Source organism: Larus michahellis, chromosome 1, assembly GCF_964199755.1.
Source record: "Larus michahellis chromosome 1, bLarMic1.1, whole genome shotgun sequence".
NCBI classification, from domain to species: Eukaryota; Metazoa; Chordata; class Aves; order Charadriiformes; family Laridae; genus Larus; species Larus michahellis.
The window spans coordinates 221,631,388-221,658,858 of NC_133896.1; the positions used below are offsets into that span (position 1 = coordinate 221,631,388).

Consider the following 27,471-nt stretch of genomic DNA (forward strand, 5'->3'; position numbering starts at 1 on the left):
TATTCTCCAGGCGTAATAAACCTACCAAAACACAGGCATTTGGCAGCATTTTGAATGCCATTGAGCACCTAAGACATCCTCCAGTGTGTCTGTGGTAGACACGCACCACACCTAGGAAACCTGTGCTTTCTCCAGCGGCAGGTGAAGGGCAAACAGGTCTCTGTTATTAAAATGGCATTAACACCCTCATCTCAGCAGATAAGCACGATTATAGTCTCCAGAGGCATCAGAAGAGATAATGGAGACCAACCAATCTCCAATTTATGCATTTGGGTAAATATCCCGTACGCTAAGGATCAACAGAGCAAGTACATTTATTAGCTTTGGTAAGAAAAAAAAAGAAGGGAATGATGATTTGGAGAAAATCTATGCCAAAGGTTTGTATGAGCTTGATGCATCAGCAGATGCCTTAGAAAAATATGCTTTTTCCATCCCTGGAAGGTACTCTTTCCTTATATCGCCATTGGAACTAGGCTGGACAGCCAAAATGTTTTTCCAGGAAGCACATCTGTGATATCCTCACAAGCAGTGGGACCTAGAATGGTTAGAAAGCCATGACCAGAAGCTCTCTGGAAAAAAGCGGACTCCTTAGTCAAAGCTGAACTAAGTCCTGTTTTATGTTATTATGCTATTTGCTTTTTGGGAGTACTGGTAGATCACAACAGCGATCCATGTTGGCACCTCAACACACATGGTTTCTTTGAGGGGAGAGCAGCACAGGGATATGAATGTTTTAGTCTTACTATACAGAGTTTAGGAAGCTGAAAGAATTAGAGGATCTTATTTCATTTATGATCTTCATAATTGAAATACTAAGTTCTTTTGAATCCTCTTATTCCCCTCTGTGAAGCCTGGAAATAGATTTGGCATTACAGGTGATAAAGACTGAACAGATTGCTGTGATATAAAAGGTTTCAGGTTGTGGGTGCAAATATGCCATGCCCCTGTTCATGGGAAAACAATCTAAGTTAATATTGAATACAAACGAATTGCCAAAAGGGCTTGGGAAATCCCCATTTTTCCACAGATAAAGAACTTTTTTTTCATTAAAATGTGTGATTCGTGAACTGAATATAAACTTGTAAGAGAGCTGCTGGTTGAAGACAAAATCTCTGATGCGTTTGACAAAGGTTTAGTAGAAAAATTGTCCCGAGCCTAAATTTGTTTCCTAATAATCAGATTTTAATAACCAGCCTGGTCACAGAGGAGATGTGCAGAGAGGCTGTCAGAGCAGATTCAAGGTAAGACACTGGAAAATGACTACATTTGGCAGTGGCATGTATTTAACCTGTACTACCAATTTTGGGAAGAACTCCTGGATCAGATAGAAGCTGGGCATCGGAAAGATGATCTCCAAAATGTTACAGAAATAATGTATTAAAAAGAAGGTCATTTAGAGTGAACAACCCACAAGAGAAAATGCAAAATATATTGAATTGGCATCAGCTGAAGAGCAGCGCTGTTGATCCGAAGCCTTGCAGTATATGCAAGCTTACATTATGCAGAAGAGGTTTGTGTTGATTGCTAAAAAAAATAGCTTCCAGGGGAAAAAAACCCCAAACTTTATTTTTTCACATTTTCAGGGGGAAAAAAAATTCCACAAACCTATGTATTTGTGCTTGACTATTAGCCTTTATCTGAAGGTGCTCCTGTGAAAGAGGAGCTCATGCATATCAAATCCATTTTTGCTGCAGAGTAATATCAGAGAACAGACCACAGTTTACTGAGCATGTGTCTAAGTACTTTTCAATAAAGGTTAGGTTTAATCATGTAATCTCTTATCCCCATAACACCCTGTCTAAATGGCTGGTGAAAATAATGTAAAAAAAAAAAAAAAAAAACCAACCCAAAACCGCTATTGCAAAATCAGTCAGACTGTGATCCACAGTCAGCAGTTTCAAATTCCAGGTTGTCTCTCTCCAGTGAAGTGAAGTTGTCATCACTGATAAGTCTGATTAATAGAAACCTGAAAACAAGTACGTTTGCATTGCTAGAAACCACCCCTAAACTCATTGGAGACTTGCAAATGCGAAAAGAAAAAGACATGGCAAAATAATCAACACAATTTCAAGTCTTGGGTACTCGATCCTCAGGTAACGGTACTGTGCACCTCTTATAGCAGAAAGTGGCTGTGTCTACACTGCTGATCGGAAAGTCTGTGTGCACAACCTGTCTCATGCACCCACTGCTTAAGTCTGGCTCCTTCTAGGGCAGTTTTGGCCTGGAAGAAGACAGCTGGAGTGACCCAAGCCAGCCTGGGCTTCAAGTAACATCTAATGGTGAGGATAATGAAGGTCCAGGCTTGAGTGGTTACTCAGCCCCCTTCTTTTTGGTGGTGCAGCCATTTCCAGGAGTAGCGGTGTTAGAGTATCGCAGCAGGTTGAACTAATCAGCACGGGCAGCAGCTTGAACAGGGAGCAACCAAAACAAGTGGTTTTGTGTCCATTTGACACCAGTAGTGAGATTGTCAAGCGTCGGAACAGGCTTCCCTGGGGAAGTGTTTGAGCCACCGTCCCTGGTGGTATTTAAAAGACGCGTAGATGTGGTACTGAGGCACATGGCTTAGTGGTAACATGGCAGTGCTAGGTGAACAGTTGGACTTGATGGTCTCGAAGATCTCTTCCAACCAAAACGATTCTACGATTCTATGATTCTGTTTCAGTTGAGATACATTGGACAGAAGCAGCAGGTCTGAAAATCTCCAAACTAATTATACTCCTCTGCTAGGGTTACTTATTAGGTTGACCAAAATTATGTTAACTTATACAGCTGGTGCTTTTTTACCGTTAGTTTTGGGTTGGGAATGAAAGGTGTGTTTTGGAGACTGTTGCTTTAATGGCTGAGTTTCCCAGACAAAAATCTTGCGTTTCTAAGCCTTGCAGTAAGTAGCAGACAAGGGATGAGAAAGATCTCTTAGAAGACCCCTGGGCACCAAGTGATCACTGAATGCCACATGAGCATCAGTAGACTGAATTAATTTTATCCATTTCATGAATGGAGTATAATACTAGGATTAGAGAGATGTGGTTTTGCAATAGCTATATCAATATTTGGTTTCATGGAGATAGATAATTAATTGGAAAAAGACGTGTTTTATGGGATGACAGTTTAGAAAACATGATTTTCTAGAATAGCAGTGGAAGGTAGGAGGTTAGCAACAGAGCAAACGTATACTTGGTAACCCACATGAAGGTCTGACATCTCTGGTCTTTTCTGATACGGGTCTTTCGCTTGGTTCTTCACTTTCTTTTCTTTCACGTGTTCCTTTACTACTCCCTTTCCCTCCAGCTCATCCAAGACAGTATTAAGCAGTTACTGGCACTGTATACGAACTAACCAGAATCATCCTCGGTGCCTGTATGCAGGCAGATACATAGATTAAAGTGCAGGTCTGCATTAAACGCCGTAGACTTCTTTGGGCCCAGTGATGTGTTTTTCCACGGTTCCTCAAAACCACTTTGTTTTTACAGAAGCAATTGGCTTAAGGGAAGGTAAAAGCAATGATTTTTTTCTGGGTTTCAATCCCAATGTAGATTTCTTTTCTCTGTCAGTTGCAGTCATTCTTTTGAACCCTTCTTTTCCCGTGCCTCTGTGCATTACTGTATGGCTTTATGAGTTCCAGCTTTATTCCATGTCACAAATATTTGAGTCAGTCAAATATAATGATACACGGTAAGAAGTGCAGAAGCTTTAACTTAGTCATAACTGGCACCTGGCAAAGCCGTTTTTTGGTGGATTAGGAGATGAAGCCAGAATTGTCTTAAGTACAAAGAGAAAACGTGTTGCAAGTTCTTCTGGGCCTTCGGGACTTTACTTCTGCTTCAGCACAACAGGGCACGAGAGGCGGAGGCAGTGAGATCCTGACTGCAGACATCCTAGATGCAGCACGCCGCCCTAATCACCACACCCCGATCAGGAATTAGAAAGGGAGGCGATTCGTAACACGGTTATTATGTAAAACATATGCACAAACGGCGGCACTGTGTACACTGGCATAATTATCCGCTGCTGACAATGAATATGCTGGTGCTGAACGTGATTAACCTGCAAGCACAGCCAAGAGCTATTCTTGTTTCAGAAAGCCCGTGTTAAACCCGCCTGCTTGTAAAAGTGTGCTCAGCGCTGCTTTAATTGCACCCGTTGCTGACACACATTGTCCGTAACAAGCATTTTTGCTGCTGTAGACCAGGGTAAAATGTAAGGATGTTGCAGCGAGCCAAAGCCGGAAAGCCCTCACTTAGCTTGTACGCTCGGGATTTAAACTACTGGGGAAACTTTATGTCTCTGGCTATTTATTATTACATACAACATGTTCTTGGAAACCACTCCACATTTAACAGCAGTTAAACCCATCTGCTGCTCCTGAATTTTCATTTCATTCACAAGCCTGTTTTAAAAGTATTTATGGACTTATCACCAAAGTGCTATCAACTGTGTATTATTCTGTGGCAAGTTGGTAAGAGGAATGACTCAAATGTTAAAAGGAAATTGTAGCCTCCTATATATTTTTGAGCTTTTCATTGAAACTTGCCTTCCCCTCATTGTCTGGGATAATTGAAATTTTTAGTTTAAAGGCAATTATTTGCCACAAAACTTCATCACATCGCGCTAAATGTCGATTTTAGTGACTTGTAATTGCATATGTGTAAATTCTGCAGAATTCATCTAGTAATTACATCATTGGCATAAGGAACAGGCTTGAATTTAGCAATGTGATCACAGACACTGTTCAGTATATTGAAGTTCCTCTAAGTGCAACAACTTTTATTGCTTTATTTAAAAACACTATCACAATTTCCCTTACACATTTCTTCTCCCTGTGTTCATGTTTTGTTACTGTTACTTGGCGTAGCAATGCTTCAGTGCCCTCTACATAAGATTAACAGGAACTTTGTAGCTCCTTGAAATTTTCATGGGATCTTCTTCACATTATGGAGACTTTTTTTAAACAGAAAACTTTATTTTCCTCAGTCTGTGTGGCTGACTTGTATCACACTGCATCATGTTCTTGTACAAAGGTAATTTTTGTTGGACCAAGGAACTTCCTAGTATTTAGTATTTGCCATTGTTTTTCCATGGTACTAAATTGGTCGGTCCTTAATCTGAAGATGAAGGCTTTCCAGACAGTGATCCTGCTATAGGTGTATATATAAGCCTAAAAGTGGAATACTTGAACACTGAAGTGAGTTTGTCTCTAGGTCTTGTGTAAATCTTTGACTGGGTTTTTAAAAGTGAGTTCTCCCAAGGGATCACAACTGTCATGGTAGCTCATACCATTTAAGGTAGCTTGAAACTTGATTTATTTTGTTTTTTAGTTCAAGAGCAAGAGATTTAGATGTTCTATGCAATAAACCCCAAAGCTTTATATTTAAAGTATGTAGCAACTAGTATCAATGGCAATGTTTACAGCAAATAGAAAACCTCCTTGAAAAAAATATAAAAATCTTCATCTTTAGGTGAGATTCAGTCCTCTAAGATAGGCATCTAGTGCTATTTTATATGTCCTGCGAGATCTGAGATGTGCATGTGGCTGTCAGAAATGGCAGAGGGAAACCCATACCTTTCCGAAGCAGCGGCTGGAGAAAAAATTATACCTTGGTGCATCTAATGACACAAGGCAACTTTATCTGGGAAACTCAATCTCAGCTTTAGGGTTGTCACATTTGTAACATATGCTATGATGCCTATGAAGAATGATGGTTAAGAATGATATCTCACTTCCATTTGAGTAGAGCTTATTCAAGAGCCTGTTTTTACAATGAGGATTACATTTCTACACTGTATATCCACGTAGTGCCATTCGTACAGTCTTGATTTGAAAGCAAGTATATTTATTTTTCTTTAAAATTAGCACAGAGGAAAGTGCCGTTTGCTCTTAGCTGGCTGTTAATCATCTGGTTCCCAATTTAAATTGCTGAAATTACTAGGGAATAAACTTCCCGTGGATGAAAGCTATGGAGTCACAGCATGTAGGCCTGGAAAGGATTTGTTTCAGTGTTTCAGCACCCGAGAAGTTGGAGGCTTTTTTTCACAGCAGCAAATTTCAGATGGTGTCTCTGGATTCTGTCTGTAGTGGAGACAACATATCACTAACCCCATGTAATATCTTGTTTTCAGTCTTTCCTAGGCTGTGATTTCTGAATCTGTCATCACTCTTTTCCCTCTCTTGTAGATTTTCTTTGGCTTCTTCAGTACCTGTCTTAAAAAGCAGTGCCCCCAAAATGATACAGTTCTGCTGGTGTCTCATCATCGGTGATCACAGCACAATAGTCATAACCCATGTCCTTATACACAGCAATGATAATATTTTGAAGGAAGGCCATTTTGCAACAGAACTTCACTCTTGGCCCCTCTTTGGTTATTGATCTCCACATAGATGTTCCTTACTCTGTATTTTTGCATTTGATGTTTCCTCCCTCAGAGTAGAACTTAACTGCTCTGTGAGCATTTCTTCTATCTGTATTCATGAAACTGCACATTTCTTTTCAAAAGTCTCCATGATCAAATCCACAAACTCAGTTATGTATACACAGAACCTTCCTGTGGTCAAAATGCATCATCCCTGGTAGACTTGTCCATTTAATGCCTCCCGGTCGCTCCCGGTAGACTTGCTCCTGATGTGTGGAATTCCACGACCACGTATTACGCTGTAAAAGAAGTTACTCCAGATTCTGTCATGTTAAAAAAAATCCAGTCGGTATGAGCTCGGGTGAATATTCAGACCTCAATTCGTCCCACTTGGCGGAGGTGGGAATGCATCCTCCAAAGAGTGACTCGGTGCGTTTGAGCTCTGAACCGCTCTCAGGAGTTTCCCGTGTCTCAAAGGACTCTGCTCCCACATGACACATCTGAATGCCTGAAGTTTAACAGCGTCAATATAAGCCTCAGTTCTTAAGGACACTGTTGTATGACAGCAGTAATCCTTTTAAGTAGAGCTAAAATTCCCTTTTCCTTAGACTATATTGAACATTAAAAAATATTATTCTCTAGGGTTTTGGCAATTAGTAGCCATTCTTTTTACCGACAGTGTCTCAGGACTTCCCTGAACGACTTGTTAGCCTGGGGGTTTTATGCTTGCTGGTTAAAAAGACTTAATCTTGCAGGTGAGAGTGAAAAAGTGTTAATTTTTTTGTCATTTTTGTTTTTAAAAAGTTGTATTCTTTAGTAATATATAAAAAAAAAGTCTCTAAAGTAATATACGACAAGGTGAGGGTCAGCATTACTTAAACATTATAATGAATATGGACTTCATAAAAATGCCTTTCAGTACCTGAGGTGTTAAACATTCTGTAAAAAAAGTTACTGGATGCATAGCTACAGACTCGGTAGTTTTTCTATTAGCAAAAACTGCAATCCTTGCAACATAAATTTCCTGTGATGAATGTCCCTTTTACTGACAGGTCTCTTCCGTGTTGTTCTTTCTTAAGAAGCCGTGTGTTTTGTACAAGGGCATTGACGCATGCCTAGGCAGGAGCCTGAATTCACGGCAGATTTTCCCTTTCACAAAAAACGAAGCCTGGTGTTCATTAAAAGCAAATGTATAGTCTCCTACTGTTAAAACTTCACAAATTCATAGTGATAATTAGAGTGGGTTTTAAAATTTAGAAGCAACAGGGTTATTTCTAATTTTAGCTAGAAAGAGGTGGACTGTCAAGAGAATGTTTATTTATTCCTTGTAGACTTTTTGCTTTATTTGCTAATAAATTACTTGAGATTGGTAGATGTTACATACTAAAAATAAACTGAAATACAGTAGTACAGTGTTAATTCTTGTAAAATATATAATCCTTGCAACTTCTCCCTTGAAGGATAAATAGCTATTCCGTATCTATAATCAATCATATATTTATAATATTCCCGATTTATAACCAATACTATGCACCCACATTTTGAATATTATATAATATAATGCCATTTCTTTTTTTTGTTAAAAAGCCTCTGAGCAATTCAGCATGTATTAACACCAATTTAAAACTTGAAGGGAATAGATGGCACGCTGGTTTATTTCCCAAAGCACTAATAGCAAAAATGAGACCCCAGCCCCCAAAAAACAACCTGGGAAGCAAAAACACAAAAATAAGCACCGTATGCAAACACAATGAAAAATCTGAGTTTGGAACGTGTCCTGAGTAGATGTCTCTATGTACTTCCAGAAAGGCCAAGAGGAAGAAAATCCCACAGGTAGAGGCCTTCAGCTGGGACCTTTTCCTGAAATGGAATGGACTAATGCACAGGTGAGAGTAGTGAATTTAGCTATGAGAAATAAGTGAGGGAAGGAAATAGTTTCTCGATTGCTGCTTCATAGTTTTGCCAGTTTTTCTCACCTATGCTCCCCTAGACCCAAAAGCACCTGTTTCAAGTTGAAAAAAAATATTTGTGTGAATGCCTCAATAATTGCTAAGATGCTGTGGCATGTAAGAAACCTCAGCTGCATATTGATCAAACTGAAAACCAATTGGGCTATTAGGAAAACAGTTTGGCCTCACCTGACTCTTGACATCTGAGGAAGTCAACAATATTGCCGTGGTAGTCAATGGAGAGACTCTTCCTCAGTGCAGTTCTTCTGACCTCTCTTGGATGTCTCCTTTAGGTGGAGGTGGATCATGCCCTGAAAATGATTGTCTCTGTCCATTGTCTAGACATTCTTTATGGTCAAATAACTTAGAGGTAAATGTCTAGACTTTAGATATCTCATGGGGTCAGGAAAATTTCACCTTTATCTTTTTGAAATTTCTTTTTATTGTCTGTTGGCCTTGCAGAGATGCAATCAGTCTTGGAGGTGCAACAGGCAGGACCAACCTGGAATATAGGACAGGAAGACGAAGTATATTTCTGTCGAATAGTGCTGCTATCATAGACATGAAGAGCCTGACAGACAAGAGCATCGTTGAAATTGTTTGTTGTTGGTTTTCTGGGGCTTTTTTATCAAAGAGATTTTTCAGTAGAGGAGTTGTCATTGGAAATAGTAGTACAAAAAACCTCCAAATCAAACAAAAATGTCAGTGACTCTATTGCACCGGGATACTAACCTCCATAAATTTCTGTTATCAAAATATTCAGTTTAGTTTATGTTGCATTTGTGTTCTCAGTTTTCAGTGTATGACCTCCTGCCATTATGATAATAGATGTGTGAGAAACTTGATATTTTGATGGTTTGCCAGCTGGGTCCTTTGCAATCTCGGGAGGAAAAGGCGGCAGTTTAAGATATCAGGATAATGCACACTAATGGGATATTTCTGGTAAAAGTAGTCTAAAGTGAAATATTGTTGATGTCCGAATTGCTATCCTTTGATTTCAGAGTTAACAAGACACTGGGATAAATAGGGCAGATGATAAGTCTGAGTGACCCTAGCACAGCTCTCTGCCAGCTGGACATCAATTTATAACAGCTTAGGATGTCTAGGTAATTTTCCTAAATATAAGGGCCAAAAGTATGCGGTGCTTGAGGTGGCAACCCAGGATGAATTCACTGGCAAGTGTAATGGATAATAACTCTCATAGTATGTACCTGGACACTCAGTTTCTGCCTCCTGAGATTTTGAGAAAGGTTTAATGAATCTTATTTCTTGGTTTATTTTGGATGCACATAACTAATTTTTGCTGCTTTTTTGCGACACCGAAAAGAAGAAGAAACGAAGCTAGTCAATCGCTGTTTAATTAATCGTGTCATTTATTCATGCAAAGATGAACAAAAGCTCTGATACCTCTTCGACACTGACTGGCACACAGTAGGAGGGAAGTGCTGTTTGCTCCTTAACAAGCCCATATGGTGGTAGGAGATCCAGTGTCCCTACTATGCAAACAGCACTGAATCTTTAAAAGCGTGTTAAACAACATCTGCCAGTGATAAAATAAGTAAATGAGAAGGCTCATTACTTGATAACTTTCACCTAAGAGCCTTAAAAAAGGAGGCTGAAGAGACCTGTTGGAATATTTTTTTAAATTCTAGAGAGATGGAGTGCGAGTATCATGCTATTATTTTTATCTTTTTTTTTCCTGCAGAGCAGGTTAGTTATATATCAGTCCTGGAAAAAAATATTGCAAGGATTAATGAGGTTTTAGCTAAGAAAGCAAGCATACGAATAAATTAATGGTAGGAATAAATTAACGATAGTCAGCATAGTTTTAAAGCAAAGCAATTATGTTAGATAAACTTCATTTTGGAATGCGAATTTGCTGATGAATGGTCCTAAGTGTTGTTTAGGCTTTTGTAAGGCATTTGATTTAATTTTACATTGCATCTGATAGAAATAAATAACAATATACTTTATCAAAATAATATTCCTTAAGGACCAATTAGCTGAGATCTCAGATCCCAAAGTACTAATCAATGAGAAATGGCCCTTACGTGGAAATTTTGAGGGATAGTCTTCCAGGATTCAGAACTGGATGTAAACAACATATTTCAAGATTTTCATAAATCATTTGGATGGAATGTGGCATGAATTTTTGGATGGTAAAACTTGCAGATGAGGCGAAGATTGAAAAAGTAGGGAAAAAAAAAAAAAGAGGACACAACAGTCAAACAGAGCAATCCAGTTACAGTCTAGGCTGGTAAACAGAGGCCACTCAAAACAAAGTTATTATTTCCTAGAAGAGAAATATTACAGAGCTGGAAGGAAGCAACACCAGCCATACACACACAAAGGGGACCCCTACGGTGGAAATAAGTGACACTAAGAAGGTTCCAGAGGAAAGAACAGACAACTCAGCAGGGCTTGTGCTATGAACTTTGAATGGTAAAAAAGAGACTAGAAGTTAAGAAAAAGGAAGCGGTTTTATTTGTATGTGCAACAACAGTGAGCTTATGGAAATACCATGCCAAGTTTGGGAGTCTATACTTTTAAAATTTATTAAATTTATATAAAGAGAGAGAAAAGAGACTAGAGTAGGCAAAAATTCTTCCACAGAGAGACATGATTTAACCACAGTGTATTGCTGTGGGGAGACTGAGGATAAGAGGATTCTTCAGAGTAGCAGAGAAAAGCAGCAGAGGTACCGGGGTGAAAGCAAACAAATGCTGGGCAGGCGTGTTTAGCCATGGGAATATATAGGACAAACTATTGGGTGACGTGGTAGATCTCAATCTCATTATGTTTTCCAGATTAGATGCTTTTCTGAAATAGATAACGCACACTTTAGTTTAAAATGAGTCATTGTTGTCAGTGTTATGAGTCTAACCTCAATGATCCAATGCTACTTTCTGCTCAAAACCCTGAATCTTATAGGTGGCTGTTCTCTCCTCCAGCAGAGTCAGCAAAAAGTTCAACACAGGAACGTGGGATTAGATGATATAGTCAAGGGAGATTCAATTCTCGTAACTAACCCGGTTTAACAGCTTCTTCCCCAGCCACTAGTTCAAATGAAGGAATGTGGAGCCGTATTACTTGCTCTAATGAGAGCATTTACTTCCTTTTTACTTCCTTCCCATGGATGAATGGAGGCCAGCACTGCTTCTCTCGTTTTACATTTTGTTTGGCCTGAGATTTGCAGCTTGCATTTTAACGCAAACGTGAATCAGTCAGACTGTATGTAGAAGCTAGAAGGCTTGCTACATAAAGCTACCTTTTGACATTTCAGCAGAAATAATTGCTGTTGGCCGCTTGCCTGAAGAGGCTTCTCACTAAAACATGTGACGCCTGTATTCTTTGTCATCCACACTTCTGTTATTAATGTCCCAAGGAAAAAAAAAAGGCAAAATAAGTTATGAGGCACTTAGGTTCACTGTATTGTGCTTTTGTTGGAGATATGTCTTTTTTTTTTTCCTTTTTCTTTTAACTCCATAATATACACCATCATATAAAGAGGTCACTACAGCCATCTCCTGGCCTACATGTGTGGAGGATGAAGTTTGAGTCTTCCCAAGATCACTGATTTCTGAATTAATTTTCCTTCACTGATTTGTAGTCTGGAGTAGCTCAATTTGGATTAGAACAGCAAGGTTTGGTTGAGAGGGTTGGATGTTGTTTCAGTGCCGTGTGACTGTCTGCCATCGACACCTCAGTGGTATTTGGTATAACTGATTGAAGATCGGGTTGTCTTTGAAACGAGATTCCAGACTTAAGATATGTTGTTTCAGTTTCTGACTTTGCAACTATTCTCATGTCATTTTGGGCAGCTTGCTCCGCTCTCTTTGCCTTTGTTTTCTTGTTTGTAAAAGAGAGATAAAATTTTCCTTTCTTTTGAAAAGTGCTTTCAGAAGCATCATACTGACTGAAGAGTCTTTAGAGATTTTATCTGTTTTATATATAACTAGTTCATTATTGTACAACCATCACACATATTCTCAGCGCAGTGAATTATATGTTCTCATACAATAACATTCCAGAACCTTTAGAGGTAAGAGGAAACTGAGGCCCCCTAGTCTACAAGCCTATAGGTGCACTGATCAACCCCTAGAGAAAGTATAATTAAAATCAGCTTAGTTTTTCCCCCTCCGTTGCCCCCAATTATAGCATTTCTTTTCGAGCTCCCTGCTTTGACTCACACCTAAAATGAACTACCTTCGCTCATTCCCATCCTACTTACCCTATGTCATTCACTGTGAGAAAGTGACTCTGTGATTCTGTGACTCTCCTCTCCATTTAGGCAAGGATGGAAGGGTCCATTGCTCAATTGTGAAGTTTTTTTGAAAAAATACATCTTCATGCTTTTTGTTCCATTCACCAGGAAAATCTGTCTTAATGTCTAAACAAAATTCAATGTCTAGGTAATGAGGGGTCTAAGAGTTTGGTCAAATCCTGCGGAGAACTATTGAATGATGGTTTCTATCTATTGTCTCTTGATTTACGCTCTGTAAGCCCTCTGAAGCTTGGCCACTCCATTTTTAACTTCTGGATTTGCTGAAAGGCTTCACCAGTGGAATTCCAGTCCTTAGCACTGACACTGAGCTGTTATAGCGATGGATATAAGGCTAGTCAGAAGTCAGTATTCTTTGCATAATCTTAACTTTTCACCTGGGAAAAGGGGAACTGAGCTCCTGTGCTGCTTATTGTAATGTGAAGAATGCAGTAGAGAACATAGGCAGAGTTTGAGTCTCAAAACTTGATTGTATTAAAGTAGAATTTCTCTGATGTACGTGTCTACGTCCTTTGTGTACTCAGGGACATATTTATTAACTAACATAGCTATTTAGATTTTTTCCCTGCTAAGTTTTCAGAAATGAGTCTTTGCTCTTGCCTATATACCCCTATAGAATTATCAACTCACACATTTCTCTGTGAAGAATTTTTGTGCTGAAAATATTGCATGGGTATCATGAGGTTTAATTTTGCCTGCAGTACCTTTTCATCATTTATGATTACTCGTGAGTCGTAGGAGAGTAGGAGGTGCACTTCATAAATTTATTTTCCCTTTCCTTATGGTGTCCGTTAATGTTCTTTTGTGGTCTTTCTCATGGACTTTGTCAGATACTGCTCAGGCAGTCCAGCTTACCACTGCTAGCTAGTTGACCTTCCAGCCTCCCAAGCTGTTCAGAATCATTTCATTCCTCTCCCACTGAAGCAAATGATAAAAATTCCAGAGACTTAAACGAATCCAAGACATTGCCCACTATTTCTAGATGAACACTAACAAAGGTAGACAGTGTTTGAGAGGCTTTATTACCAAATATCTTTCTTCTGGCTTGAATGCTACTGAAAATTGTCTTTGTTGTTACAAAACATGAATTTATTGATATTAAAAAGGGACGCTATTTGTGGGCAATTCTTTCAAAGTGAAAGTCTTTAAATTGTTGGGTGGCTTCTGTTAACAATCATCTTTAATATTTCTTGTAATATTAGAAAATTAATTAGGTAAACTGTCTATAATGACCCCTGCAGATACACTTTATCTAAAATGATTTATTTCTATATTCTGCTTTCCTGCATAGAAGAGTGTTCATTAGAGCTTCCAGTTACCAAGACTCTTAAACAATCTTTGCAATCAGCAGCAAGGGTAATTGCTGTTTTTAATCCTCGGTTAAGTAATTCTCACTTACTTTCCATCAGAGGTCTAATATTAATATCCAGGTAATGTAAAAGAACATTGAATATACAGATAGCAGCTTTGCTCAACAAAGCTGAGGAAAACAGTGGTAACATCAGTATTCTGTATTGCTTGCCTATGTTATATGGGGTAAAGTGAGTGCTGGACCTTGAAATGAGTTTTTAAACTAGTTATTCTTGAATTTTTTTACTCCCGTGATGTAATGCAGCGTGGGTTGTTTAATTTACAGCAACAAAATGATTTGGGGTTAAATGTTACAGAGGCAACGAAGAGGTGGTTCTGCTTTTAATTGATGCTGTGACCTACATTGTTCCCCAAGGCACCACAGACATTTTTCAGAAAAGTCTCCTGTTAATTATAATTTTACTCTGTGGTGCCGGGTCAGTTGTCATTTCCATTACATAAACTTTAAAAACTAGGGGGTTTTAGTTCAGTTATTTTAAATCACATTAGGTAAAGCTTTGCCATTGAGGCTGGTATAACTGTTTTCTGAGATGATGTTGGCTTCAGTCTCACAGTCACTTCTCCATGAAGCGACTGTGAAACCCTGTATGAGACCCTGTAAGTTTTGAGGCGCCCAAGAGGTACCTGCGTAGCTGCGCAGTTGCTGAAGGCCCTTCCTGCATTCTTGAGAAACGAAGCCAAAAGTGCCGAATATTTGTGTTAGTTTAAATTCCCATAGCCTCCTGTAGAGCAAAAGTGTGGTCCTGACCATCCGCTAACCCTGGTTTCTGGAGTAAACCCTAACCTCACCGCACTGCTGAATATGCTCTGTATTTCCTCCCGGAGGAGGCCACGTCCATTCCCGTGTCCTGTGGTCCCTGTACCATCTGCCGCATGGAAACAGTGAGATGTGTATCGGTAACTGGGATGAAAGATGGCTTACATCAGTGTAAAGAAGTCAGCCCTTTTTAAGGAAGAGGAAATTTATTTCTCATCCCTAGCCAGTAAAACTTAAAGAGCTGCCAGACTTTAATTTAACCCTCTGCATTCCCATTCTTAGGTAGAGAAGCTTATGTCATCAAGTTATAACATCGGACTGTTCTTAATTTCCTTGAGAGGTTTCTTTTTCCCTCATGACAGACATAATATTTTTTATTTTAATTTGTTTTTTTAATATCAGTTTACTCTGGATGAGGCTGAAGCACACTTAGCTCCATTAAAACCTCCTTACTTGAAACATCTAGGATTTCTTGATTACTTGGGTATAAAGTCAACTTGGGTTGGATAAGCAGCTAGCTATCGTGAGAGCTACAGGTGCTTCCCAGCTCTGAAAGACTGACCCACAGCTTCTGAAGCTAAGGAATCGAAAAAGCAGCAGTCTTTGTAATCTTGCAAGTTACTAGACAATCTCTGAATTGCACGAAATCATCCTTACACATCAGTAAGGAGTTGAGAAACTCAGCTCTGGAAAACTTCAGGGGCCTGAAGTCATAATCTGAATTCATGACCTTTTCAGAGCTTTTAAAAATTTTGCAGCTAAGGGTAATTCTCCGTAAGAAACGTAACTGCTTTCATTGCTGCTGGAGGCAACTTCCTGATTAAATACTTTAAAATATTGTTATTTATTAAAGTTAGAAAATTGGGAAATCCCTGACTAGTAGAGATGATTGATGTAATTCTTTTAGCTCAGAGTGTAAATTCAAAAATTAGACATAATTCAATGTGTAGCTTAAGAAAAATAGTTATTGCAATGGAAAAATATTTCTGAAAAAGAAGTATATCTTAAAGTGTACTCCTATGTGCCTTTACTTTAAATTGATGCCTGCTGCCTCAGTAAACTGCCCTACTTATTTTTTTTAATTTATTCGGTCTCCAACTAAGGGATTTAAATGATTCTTCTCTTTGCTTCACACTTGCAAATCTTCACCAATTCAGAAGAGCACAAAGAAATTGTGAAATATGAGCTATATAAACAGTGTCTTTAATTTTATTGGTAATACATGCTCTTTCTGTAGATAGCCCAAAGCCTGTTGATTGTTTATATAAACTGTTTATAGGAGGTTTACAGCTGCAAGAGGAATTTTTTCATGTGTTATTTGAAAAGTATTTCCCAGGGTAAAAGTGATCAAGATAAAATTGTATCTTTACAGTACAAGGCTGTGTTTCATGGAAACTCATATCAAAGTGTATTTTTTTCTTTCTTAATGCAATAGAGAAATGTAGAACATTCCATAATACCAAGTGAGTACGTCTCTGAAAAGAAAACGTTTGGTTTAAATTTTTTCTTGATGTTGGACTCCAGATATAAAAAACATTTTTATTCAGACCCTTTATTCAATGAAGTACTGAAAAGAGATACAGGAATTAGTAGACAATGTGGAGAATTTTAAAGAACAAAAAGGAACAAGTCAGAATAAAGAGCAAACTAATTAACTCTCCTGGCCTCAGCTACTACCATGGGAGATCTTTTTCTACAATGCCTTTTGCACCCAACCCTCAATAACAGGAAAACAGCACTTTTATTTTGTTGGGAAAAAAAATATTGCTCATTTACAAAAAAACATGGTTACTGAGTGCATTACAAATGAGGAATCACTGAGTTTAGCTTACAGTTTAGCCTGTAGAAATTTTAGACTTCCAGAAGCAGTTGAATCCCATTGACAGAGAGGATTAAGGTACCCTTTCATGTTCAGCATCCTGAATGTGAGCCAAACACGCTCTTTATTTCAACCCTATTTAATAAAAATAAAAAAGTTGTTCAATTGTCTAATTCAAGCAGAGAAACCCCAGAGAATTAAGAAAGTTATACTTTTCCTATAGGTTGGTTATCTACAAGGCAGGGTATATTGTTGGGAGTTAGAATATATATAGCTTCTTTACTATGAAAGCCTACTGCTGTAGGTTGTATTTATCATTGAATGAGTTGGTTTAGATCTTTCCCCACACATGTATAATTGTAATGTGTTCTACTTATCTAAGAACAGTTACAGCGTGCTTTGGCCATAGGTATTTGAAAATTGCAGTTTTTGTTTTGACAGATAAAACTTCTCACAGTTACCTATTTATAACCTGACAGATGCAAGTAAAATACAGATCATTCTTCATTTCTGTCTCATATTCCCCCTTCTAATGAAGTCTGAAGGCCTCTATCTCTTTAGAAATATGCAATTCAACTCACTGAACTAAATTTTCAATGACCGGATTCTTCCATTTTCCACAGAGAAAGAGTTGGACTCACAGGTGACTTCCAGGCCAAATTGTAACTCTATAATTTATGATTCTGTGACTTTCACTGAAATTAGGGATTGATTTTGAAGAATGAAATTATAGACTAAATGTTGTTGACATCCAAATTTTAAAATCCTAACCCCTCTTTCCCAGCCTCACCTCTGTCACTCTAAATTTTGATTCAGCTTTTCCTTTCCGTTGCTTCATTTTCTCTCTTACAGTGCTGAACTACATTTTTCTGGTAACTTTGAAATACTCAGCCATTTCACTTTATTTTTGCCTTCTCGTCCTCTGATCCTGCCAAGTCTCTCTTGGTAAAACCACACTACAAACTTTTTATATCAGAGTGACGTCACCGATAGTGCAACTTGCAGGTATTATTTATGCAAAAAAATACATTTGCAGAATTGGAGTAAATGTTGGTGAAGTATCTTTTCTGATATAATCTGCATTTACAATTCAGCTAAATTAATCCTTTGGTGAAATCTTAAAATGTAAGCCAGAACTCGCAAATAAAAAAAAATAATTGATTTTTCAAGCAGTTAAGGAGCTTTTCATTAATCAGTGCTAACAAAGTGTGCAAAACCAACTCCTTCTTTCAGACGATTTTTTTCCCCCGCTATCTTTATAGCTGTTGTGAAAACTGGGAACTAGAGTGTAAGGCAATAGTGCCATGGGAATACAGAATGAAAGGACAGACCCTCTCCCAAATAGTTTCCAAATTAAGCAGGAAAAAATAGATCGAAGACGTACAAAAAGTGTTAAGACAGCACCAGCTACCAATAGCTTTTAATTAATTATTACTCCAAAGAAAGCCGATAAATAAGTAGCTTTGTGCAATGTTGCACTGTCAGATTTCAAGTGAACCCAGTGAGAAACTGAACTTACGCAGGATCCAGTTTTACTCCCCTTTTTGGGAAAGTTCTAAGCCCTTGTAACACTTGCAAAAAGCGTGTGTGTTCACTTACAGAAGGGGTCCAAAAGTACCTACTAGAAGTGTCCACAAGGGCATTTTCATACGATCTTAGTGTAGCAGATGCTTCGGGACTTTGGGACAAACAGGGATAAAACTTCTTCCCTGTCCCTTCCATTCGGAAGAATTTAACGCTATTTTTACCTCTGCAACACAATCTTATGGGGAAAAAAAGTTCTTTCCACTGTGATGGATGCAGGTTGTGCTCCCTAGGCCCAGAGGTGGTGCAACAGCCAGAAAGTCAGGGGCTAAGTGCTAGCCATGCATTTTCTAGGTTCTCATACTTCTGGCAATAACTATTTTTCATTTCTTCAGCAGATGAATTAACAGGGCTTTCACAAGGCCGTTTCAAGTAGTAATGAGGAAAAAAGCCAGATCTATGGTTAAACAGCTAAATCTTACTCACACTTCCCCAGCGCAACAGAAGGAAAGGAGAGCTGTAATTTGGAGATGGCTGGAGTCTGGTATCAGCAGGTAGAAATTTTGCCTACGTTTACAGAGTATGAAACCCTTCCTCTGACTTCTGAAACAGCCGTATGACTTCTGGAGTTCTGAGTTTTTTTAAATCTTTTGAGGATTTACTATTTGCTGCCCTTCTTTGTAGTAATTCAGCAGTTTAAATTAGGTAATTGCTGAGCAAATTCCAAAGTTGTAAGTTGTTCTATGAGTGTCAGCATTTGCCGCCTTTAGCTGCTGGGAGAGGTACTTTTGAATGAGTAGTCGATCTTAGAGAATGAAACCTTTCTTCTTAGTTTAGCTTCCTAATAGCACTGCTGACTTTTTCTTTCCCTGATCTGTATGTCTGTTGGTAAAGAGGATGACTTAGGATGAGAAAGAAAGTGACGCTGGGTAAATTAGGGCAGAAGAAGGAGAAACTGATGAAAAATAAGAGACACATAAGTTAAAAGGCCCTACAGAGAGGCACTGTATGGGCAAGAGTGAATCTGAACGATGTGAAAAAGAAATATATGGGAATGGAGGGAAAGAATGAAGAAAATACTATTAATAAATTTCCTGTGGAATGGATGTCTGATGTTTGCCGAGTAGAGGATATATATTAAGGTTAACTGGTTAAAGTTCCTTTCATCTTGCTTTCTTGGTTTTGTGTTGACTGTATTTCCTAGAAATGCAACAATAATCTGCAGCAAGGCTAAGACTGAACCACCTCTAAATCCATAAGTAGCTTTTATTCTTATCAACGCTTATAAATACTTAAAGGGTGGGTGTCAGGAGGATGGGGCCAGGCTCACTTCAGTGGTGCCCGGGGACAGGACAAGAGGTAACGGGCACAAACTTGAGCATAGGAAGTTCCACCTAAACAGGAGGAGGAACTTCTTTGCTGTGAGGGTGGCAGAGCCCTGGCGCAGGCTGCCCAGAGAGGTGGTGGAGTCTCCGTCTCTGGAGACATTCCAAACCCGCCTGGACGCGTTCCTGTGCCACCTGCTCTGGGTGACCCTGCTCTGGCAGGGGGTGGGACTGGGTGATCTCCAGAGGGCCCTTCCCACCCCGGCCATTCTGTGATTCTGTGTGATTCTGTGAAAACCTCTAGAGAAAGAGGTGGACTGAGTTTTTTTACTGTCCTAGAGCAGATGACACCAGCAAATTCACATAAGATGCAGGTTTGAAAAGTCAAGTATTATATTATCTGCTCAAACGATAAACTATATTGTTATCTTATCAATCTATATTTTCTATCAGGTTATCTGAAGAAACAGAACTTTACATGGCAACTGTGCATAAAATCTTAGAGTATCTGTGCAGTTGTGGTGGTATTTGAGAACCATGACTTCAGAATTAGTTATTACTAAAAAGACTGTGAAAATAAGACTTGTTACATTGAGCTATTGTACACAAACACACTACTATTTTAGTCCTGGAAATTAACTGGGTGATATGGAACAAAAAGGCCCCATGAGCTGCAGCAAAACATATAATTTTTGACCTGGCTTAATGTTTAGGTTAATAGGCAATCAGAAATTCTCTATGCCGACGAGTTTGTCCTTCATATAGATCTGTCTTCATATGATGTAACTAATTTTGTTGACTTTTTCTTTTTGACTTTTTTTTTCCAAATAATGAATTACTCAGGATAAAAAGTAGGCTTTGTACGCGGAGTCTCAACAGGTCCATGCAAAGGGACTGTTTCTTAAAAATCAACATACGAGAAATTTTTACTGTTTCTGCTGTTCTAAGAGTTTTCAGGTGTCATAAAGCAGATTGCCTTCTAACAATAAACATGACCAGGCATCTCATATTCTGGTTAAATAACCCAAAGAATTCATTATCCAAGCAACTGTCTGTGGTTCTTCAGTAACAGTGGATTGAAGAACTCAAAACTGATCTAATTCCTATTTTTAAGAGTACATGAGAACTCATGGCCTTGACAGCAACCTTTTTATTTTCAGTGGGACTAGTTTTAGTGCACAGGCCATGCGAATGTAAGGAAAGAGGCTATTGCAATATGTTCTTAGATTGCTACAAATAAATACGTTTTAACTTTTTTAAACTAATTCTAGGACAGAATAGCATGAAGCCCTATCATTTAGCATTTGGTTTGTGAAGCAAATATTTAAAGCACAGCTTTGGAATAGTGCCCCATATTACACTGTCCTGCAGGCATTTGTAGGAAGAAGGTGTATTTATGTAGGTGTCACATAAATAATACCTGAATTTCTTGCATTTGATGTGATTGAATGGACTGGCATATTACTTATTAAAAACAATTGTATGATTTATTCACAAACCAGCTAAATTATTGCTCAGAATAATTTGATAATATACCTTTTTTTTTTTTAATTAATTTTAAATACAGGTGCATGTGACATTACAGGTGCAAGTCAGGCCAAAGTTCTTAGCATTGGAGAGAAATAAGTATCCTCACAAGCTTGCAGAGCATGGTTCAGAGACACTCCTAGGGTAGGCTGTCTCTTTCTGCTGAGTACATAGAGCTCGGCTGTTTCTGTAAGACAAATCAGTATACAACCTTAGGAGTTGCTTGGATCAGCATATTTGCTCCACTGGCAGAGGGCAAATTTAGGGTTCAGTCCTCTACTGACTTTACTTGAGACAGTCATCTGATGAAAGGAGAAATAATGCAGGATAACCCAGCGCCTTTTACTGATGAACTTTCTTTGCTAAAAAATAAAAAAAATAAAAATTAATGCAAAAGTGTCTGGTTTGAAAACTGTGACACTGTGAGCTGGACTTTATCCAATAACCAGTTTTGTGGATTTGAAACTGGTGAACTAAGTGACTAAAGGGTTGGTCTTATTAGAACCTAACTAATGTAAATCGTCTAATCTGATGCCTGAAACATTTGTCTTGACTTGTCATACATCCTTATTACAAGCTTATATTACAGAAATTTTGTACCACCATAAGCACTTCATTTACAGATCTGAGAATCTGAAATCAAATGAAGAGTTAAATGGAAATGGAGATGATGGGTAAAGATGTGACAGTCCAGATTACTTGAGCTGCCAGTCTCAGGCTAAACAAAGCTCACATTCCACCTCCAGGTGGAAGAGAAAATGGTCATTTGCTTTCTTGAAAGGTGCTTAGCTAAAGAAAGATGCTTGAAAAACGCTTAGCTGTTGACCAACAGTCCTAATCATAGCGAAACCTCGTCTTCTTTCCAGGCTTTTTGTGAATTGGTGAGCACAAAATGACATTGTGTGTACACAAACCATCTGTTTATTGTGGCTGAGTACCATAAATATGCATGGTACTGTTCTGCCTAACATGCCTAGGCTGTCTGTAGATCTAATGGTATAACACAGTTCAGAAGAGGGAGATTCAGAAGTAACTTGGGAAAAAAATGAGTCAGCTTCACCGAGAAGACAGGGATTTTCTATTTGTTCATCTTTGCGCTTTTGTATTTATTACTTTCATTTTTTGGGGTTTTTTTTAGGAAGGGAATGTGGATGCTTTTCTTACCGTAGTGAGAAATGTGAAGAGACAAAATTGAGAGGGAGTTACCTATTGTGCTGTAATTTAAGGTTTAAAGTGCCTACAGCCCCTGTGGATGCTGGAGTACCAGGAATGTCAAATCCGCTGTCTCTGGGGAATGAAGGGTGGCAATGACTGATGAAATATGAAAACCTGTTTGTAGGAGACACATTGCGAAGACCGTGTTTCAGTTCTCTTACAATTCATCATGATGAAAAGTAGAGTAAGGCTTTGGACAAGTGGCATCTCATTCCCTTAAAAGGGAATTCAATTTTAATCCAATTTAATATTATGAACCTTTGGCTTTAAATCCAGATTTAGAAGGTGACAAATGTATTTTTAGATGTAGGAGGGTCCCACAGATTAAAAGCAGTATTTTTATGGGTCCTTGGGTATTTAATGTGAAGGAAATATAAATACCTTTGTGGAGTAAGCACAATTTTTACAAAGTGGACTAAACTAGGTTCAGTGGAGTGTTGCTGAATACTGCAGCTTTGCTAGTTTAGCTTTAAACTGTTCACTTAAAATTATTCATTGCTGTCACAAAGCTTAAGATTTTCATACTGTACTATGTAGAGAGAGATTAAGGCCTTCCAATTGATGGATAATTCTAGTCTGGTCATTTGTTTTCATCTTGTATTAGTATGCTGACATTGGTTGTTCCAAAAAAGTCAGTGGAGAATTGCACTGACTTCAGTATTTACTTAGTGAATGCTGCGCCTCTATTTCTGTCCATATTGCCGTATTAGACTTCAGAAAGAACATGTATAGTGTTAAATATCCCATTCCCAGCAGCCTCCCCGAGGGAACCGTGTTGACTGTGCCAGAGCCAAAGAGGAGGGCAATGCACAGCCCTGCCGTAGGTTTGCATTGTCACCAAGCTAAGGGAGCCTGTGCCCTCTCCCACCACTAACTGGGACAAATGGACTCTACACAGATTTTTCTTGTCCTCTCGTGTATCTCATTCCATTAGCTGCAGCACAAAAAATTATAGAATCATAGAATGGTTCAGGTTGGAAGCAACCTTAAAGATCATCTGGTTCCACCCCCTGCCCTGGGCAGGGACACCTCCCACCAGCCCAGGCTGCTCCAAGCCCCGTCCAGCCTGGCCTTGAACCCCTCCAGGGATGGGGCAGCCACAGCTTCTCTGGGCAACCTGTTCCAGTGTCTCACCACCCTCACAGGAAAGAATTTCTTCCTGATATCCAATCTAAACCTACCCTCCTTCAGTGTGAATGCGTTACCCCTCGTCCTATCGCTCCACTCCCTGATAAAGAGTCCCTCCCCATCTTTCCTGTAGGCCCTTCAGGGACTGGAAGGGGCTCTAAGGTCTCCCCGGAGCCTTCTCTTCTCCAGGCTGGACACCCCCAGCAATCTCAGCCTGTCCTCACAGCAGAGGGGCTCCAGCCCTCTGAGCATCTTCGTGGCCTCCTCTGGACCCATTCCAACAGTTATTGAGTATCTTGAGTTTTTTCAGCATTGCCAATTTTGCTCTGGTGAGGTGATAAGCAAACCTGAGTGAAAGCATATTGTGAAAGGGAAGAGGTTAAACAAAATCAATGCTAATTCTGATATCAAATTATATACTGACGCAGAAAATGAATCAGAGTGAACCATTTCTAGCGCTCAAAAGCATGCTGGTATAGGGACTGCTAATGAAAATTGGTCTAATAATTTGAAATGCATGCATATCAAATACACATATCCCACGCACTAAAATATTTTGAGTAAATGGAACTTCTATTGGAGATTCTAATCAATGCCTTATTAAACACGTTACATTTTCAGTCGGATGCACACTATTTAATCTGTTCCACTGCTCCACTGCTGGACAACATTCAAGGTTTTCATCTTCCTCATAAATTACACTTTAGATTTTGATAAAAGTATCTTCCCAAATCAAGTATGTCGTTGCCCATCTCATCATTTGTCATGGGAGAAGATTGTTTCTCGTTTAATTGCATTTGGGTATAGCTGCATTTGCTTGGTTTCAAGTACCGTAATTAAAATAACAACTGACATTGATTATCACAGACTTACGATTAAAACTTGTGACAAAATCTTACTAATCCCTTTTCTGCTTACTCAGGCAATTGATAACATACTGCCTAAATCCTGGTATTTACAAGTTTGTTGTCAGCTAAATAACACTTAATTTTTACACTGGTTATAGCTGTACAGATGCCCAGCAGATTAAGTCTTCTTTTACCAGTATATTCCCATATTCGTATATTCTTTGACACCTCTGCATATGCTCTAAAATACGGGGGTGTGAGGAGTGCGGGGGGGGGTGATGGTGTCCAAATTTGTCGCAGAATACACGTGTTAATATCCATTAAAATGTTCAAAGAGCAATATTCATCTTAGCCTCTACGATGACAAGATATCAAAGCAGCTCATCAGTGTCTTATGAGCAGCTAATTGGACATTTCTGCTGTTTGTGTCAGAGTGAGATTTTGATCAACTGCACAATCTCGCCCAGGCTTACTATTTCTTTTTAATCCTGCGAAGGAGCTCAGAATGCATCACTTTATTTTGTGAATGCTGTCTGCTCAGAGCGAGGAAGTTCATAAAAACCACACACTAGCAATTCCCCAAAGCATAAGTCAATTAAAATATATCTAATTTACTGCTGTTGTACATATTGGGTGAACTGATGAAGAGAAATGATTTAATATTCATCTTAGTGAGGACTCAGGATTAAATTAATGATACAGCTTCGCAGTCTAGTGGCTAGACCAATTTAGGTAATATATCCAAAACTCCATATGGTTCCCTATTCCAAGACATGGGAATAAAAAGTTTTTACACTTTTCAGATCATTTTCATAAAAACGGAATTTTTTAACAGCAACCTCCATCCAGCCTTCAGCCTGTCCCGGCCATCAGACACCTCAGGATGCAATACTGGGTCAGCGTCATTGCCAAAAAGACTGGGACTGCTCTTTTATCATGGGTGTCTCAGGCACATAATACTGAGAAACAACCGTGGTACTTAATAAAACCAAACTCTCTGATATTTTAGCATAGCTTATATATAATTATTCCATGGCCCAAAAAAGAAATAACAATATTGAGTCTGATACCCTGACAATATTTGTGGAATTGGACAAAATGGCTTTTCATTTGGTATGACCTCTTTATTCCAGTGATTTTTCTGAAATGATCTGTCATCTGTGTGAAACACTTTCAGGAGATATTAGTGAGAGGAACTTTCTTAATGTAGTAGTCAGACAGAAAGGACGGGATGCTGCCAAAACGAAATAAAGTGTTGCAAGTAAATGAAAAAGTGGGGAATAGCGTAGAAATGAGAAACCAACCTTAACTACAGAAGTCTTCATTGTACTAGCTATGATATATTGTGTATAATTATAATTGGGAACATGTATTCCTTCAGATTCTTGTTTGCTTTTGCTGATGTCAAACATTATCCAGATGGTATAGTGCATTTTCTATAATCACCTCCTTTTTATCCCATGTTTTTACTGATCTGTATTCCTCACAGTGCTTTTTTTTCTTTCTTTTTTTTTTTCCCTTAGAAAAGATATTATAATGTCCTTTGTTCTTAGCCCTATTGCCATACTTTTCTCTCCATTGGAACCATTTCTTAGTTCATAAACTTAATTTGTCCTTTTTTCTTAAATATGCTTTTTATCTGTTTGCAGATTTCAGATTTGATGGCCCGAGTGCTTTAGAAGCAAATGTTACTTGTAAAGAATATTGCCTGTTATTGGTATCGTTTTCAGATCCTGCAACAGTAAGGACTGTCTGCATAAGTTATATGTATTTCACACATATGAATTCTGAGGTTTGATGCTATGGACCAACACATCTATTTTTTTTAAACCAGCCTAAGAAGCACAAAATTATCCACATGCAGTGTGAAGGAGTGATTTTTTTGAGAATCAGTGGAAAGAAAAACTCTTCTTAATGAGACCTGATGAGCTACAAAGGAAGAAACTGGTTCCTCTCCTCTTAGTGAGTGTCTTGGGCAGTCAGTGCAGAGGAATATGCGACTCGGGTAACAGAGCGGGTAGTGGCATCGGCCAGGGGAGGGGGTGTTGAGGTTTTCTACTGAAATGGCTTATCTTCGGGAGCACAGGCGGGAGAGCCATGAACTCAGTGTTTATTCTCAGTCTCCTGTCTTTGCAGACTTTCCTTTTCAGTATCTACAAAATAAAGACGCTCTTTGTATGAAAGTTTCAGCATTCCCATTAGCCAATCTCTGTAATGAATGCACAATAGAAAAGAATTAACGCAGAAAGACACAAAAGGCCATGATTAATATTATGCGTTAACTTTTGTTGGCATTTCCATAAAAATGAACAATTTTAATATCCATGTGGAATTTAAAGCAGACCTTTTTTTTTTTTTTTTTTGCCTATCTCCTAGCACACAGCAGTATAGTCTGAATCTCTGTCTCTGTCAGTTAATGTATACTAACAGGTGATGTCATCAGTATAAGACCTTAGAGAGACATAAGAATATATATAGAAACCTTTTCCAGGCACTGAAATGCATCTGACAGCTATCTGAGAAAGAATCAATCAGCTATTTGAATGGTACATGTAGCTCATAACAAGAAGTAAAAATAAGTGAAACTGCCAGGAAAATCAACTGATGAAATTTAAATTTTAAATCAGTATTACCCTGGGACACTGGGATTAAAACTCCAGACCTTTCAGAAAATGCTATTAATTTTTTTTTTTTTTTCAGCAGTGCTAGTGTCCAGGATTATATTATAATGCTGTCCTTAACATCACATCAAGTACCTGGGTAGTACTGATGGCAGGGGGCGGGAGGACACTTCTTCCTACTGAATTGTGATCACCACCTTCTTCTTTATGCAGATCTTCCTGGCCTGATGATCTAACAGGTTTCCCCAGCTGCAAACTCAGGGCTTCCGCCCCCCTTGTCACTGTTCCAAGTGCTCCTTTGTGTTTGTGTAGACCATAACATAACCTAACACTTCTCGTATGGCTGTCTATATTCTTCATTGCAAGTTTTAGCTGTGCTTTTGTTCTCTTCACACTTTGGCACGTGCTGCTAAAGCACCAGTTAGTCAGGGAGCCTGAATAAGCAATTTGGGGAAGAAATGTGTAAATTCAGGGGTTTGGTGTCAGTAGATCTTGTGTCAGAAGTGAAACACGGGCAGCACACATGTACTCACCTGAACTTTATTTTCCACTCGTCAATCCACAGGAAGCAAGACTTGGGAGCTTAGGGCCAGGAGGGGCTACAAGAGGTGGCTGCCTGAAGAGACATTAGATTTAGTCATGTTTCCTTAAGCCAGCAACTTGCACCAGACTAAAGAACATTTGTATTTCAAAGATGAGTATCTCTCTGCAAGGCCTTCAGTCTTGAAAGGCATCAGGTAACAGAGAAGCCATCATT

General features: G+C 38.8%; 1 protein-coding gene across 39 annotated transcripts in view; it reads left to right on the top strand.

The window, feature by feature from the left end:
• DLG2 (discs large MAGUK scaffold protein 2) overlaps window positions 1–27,471 on the top strand; it is a 1,061,709-nt gene that overhangs the window by 410,228 nt on the left and 624,010 nt on the right. For 22 of the 39 annotated variants that reach the window (XM_074572424.1, XM_074572415.1, XM_074572416.1 and 19 more), the window contains one exon: window positions 8,154–8,234. The exons of the other annotated variants lie outside the window; for them this stretch is intronic. In XM_074572424.1, coding sequence (XP_074428525.1) covers window positions 8,154–8,234 — 81 coding nt within the window. The remainder of the gene's footprint in view (window positions 1–8,153; window positions 8,235–27,471) is intronic. 39 annotated transcript variants of the gene reach the window in all.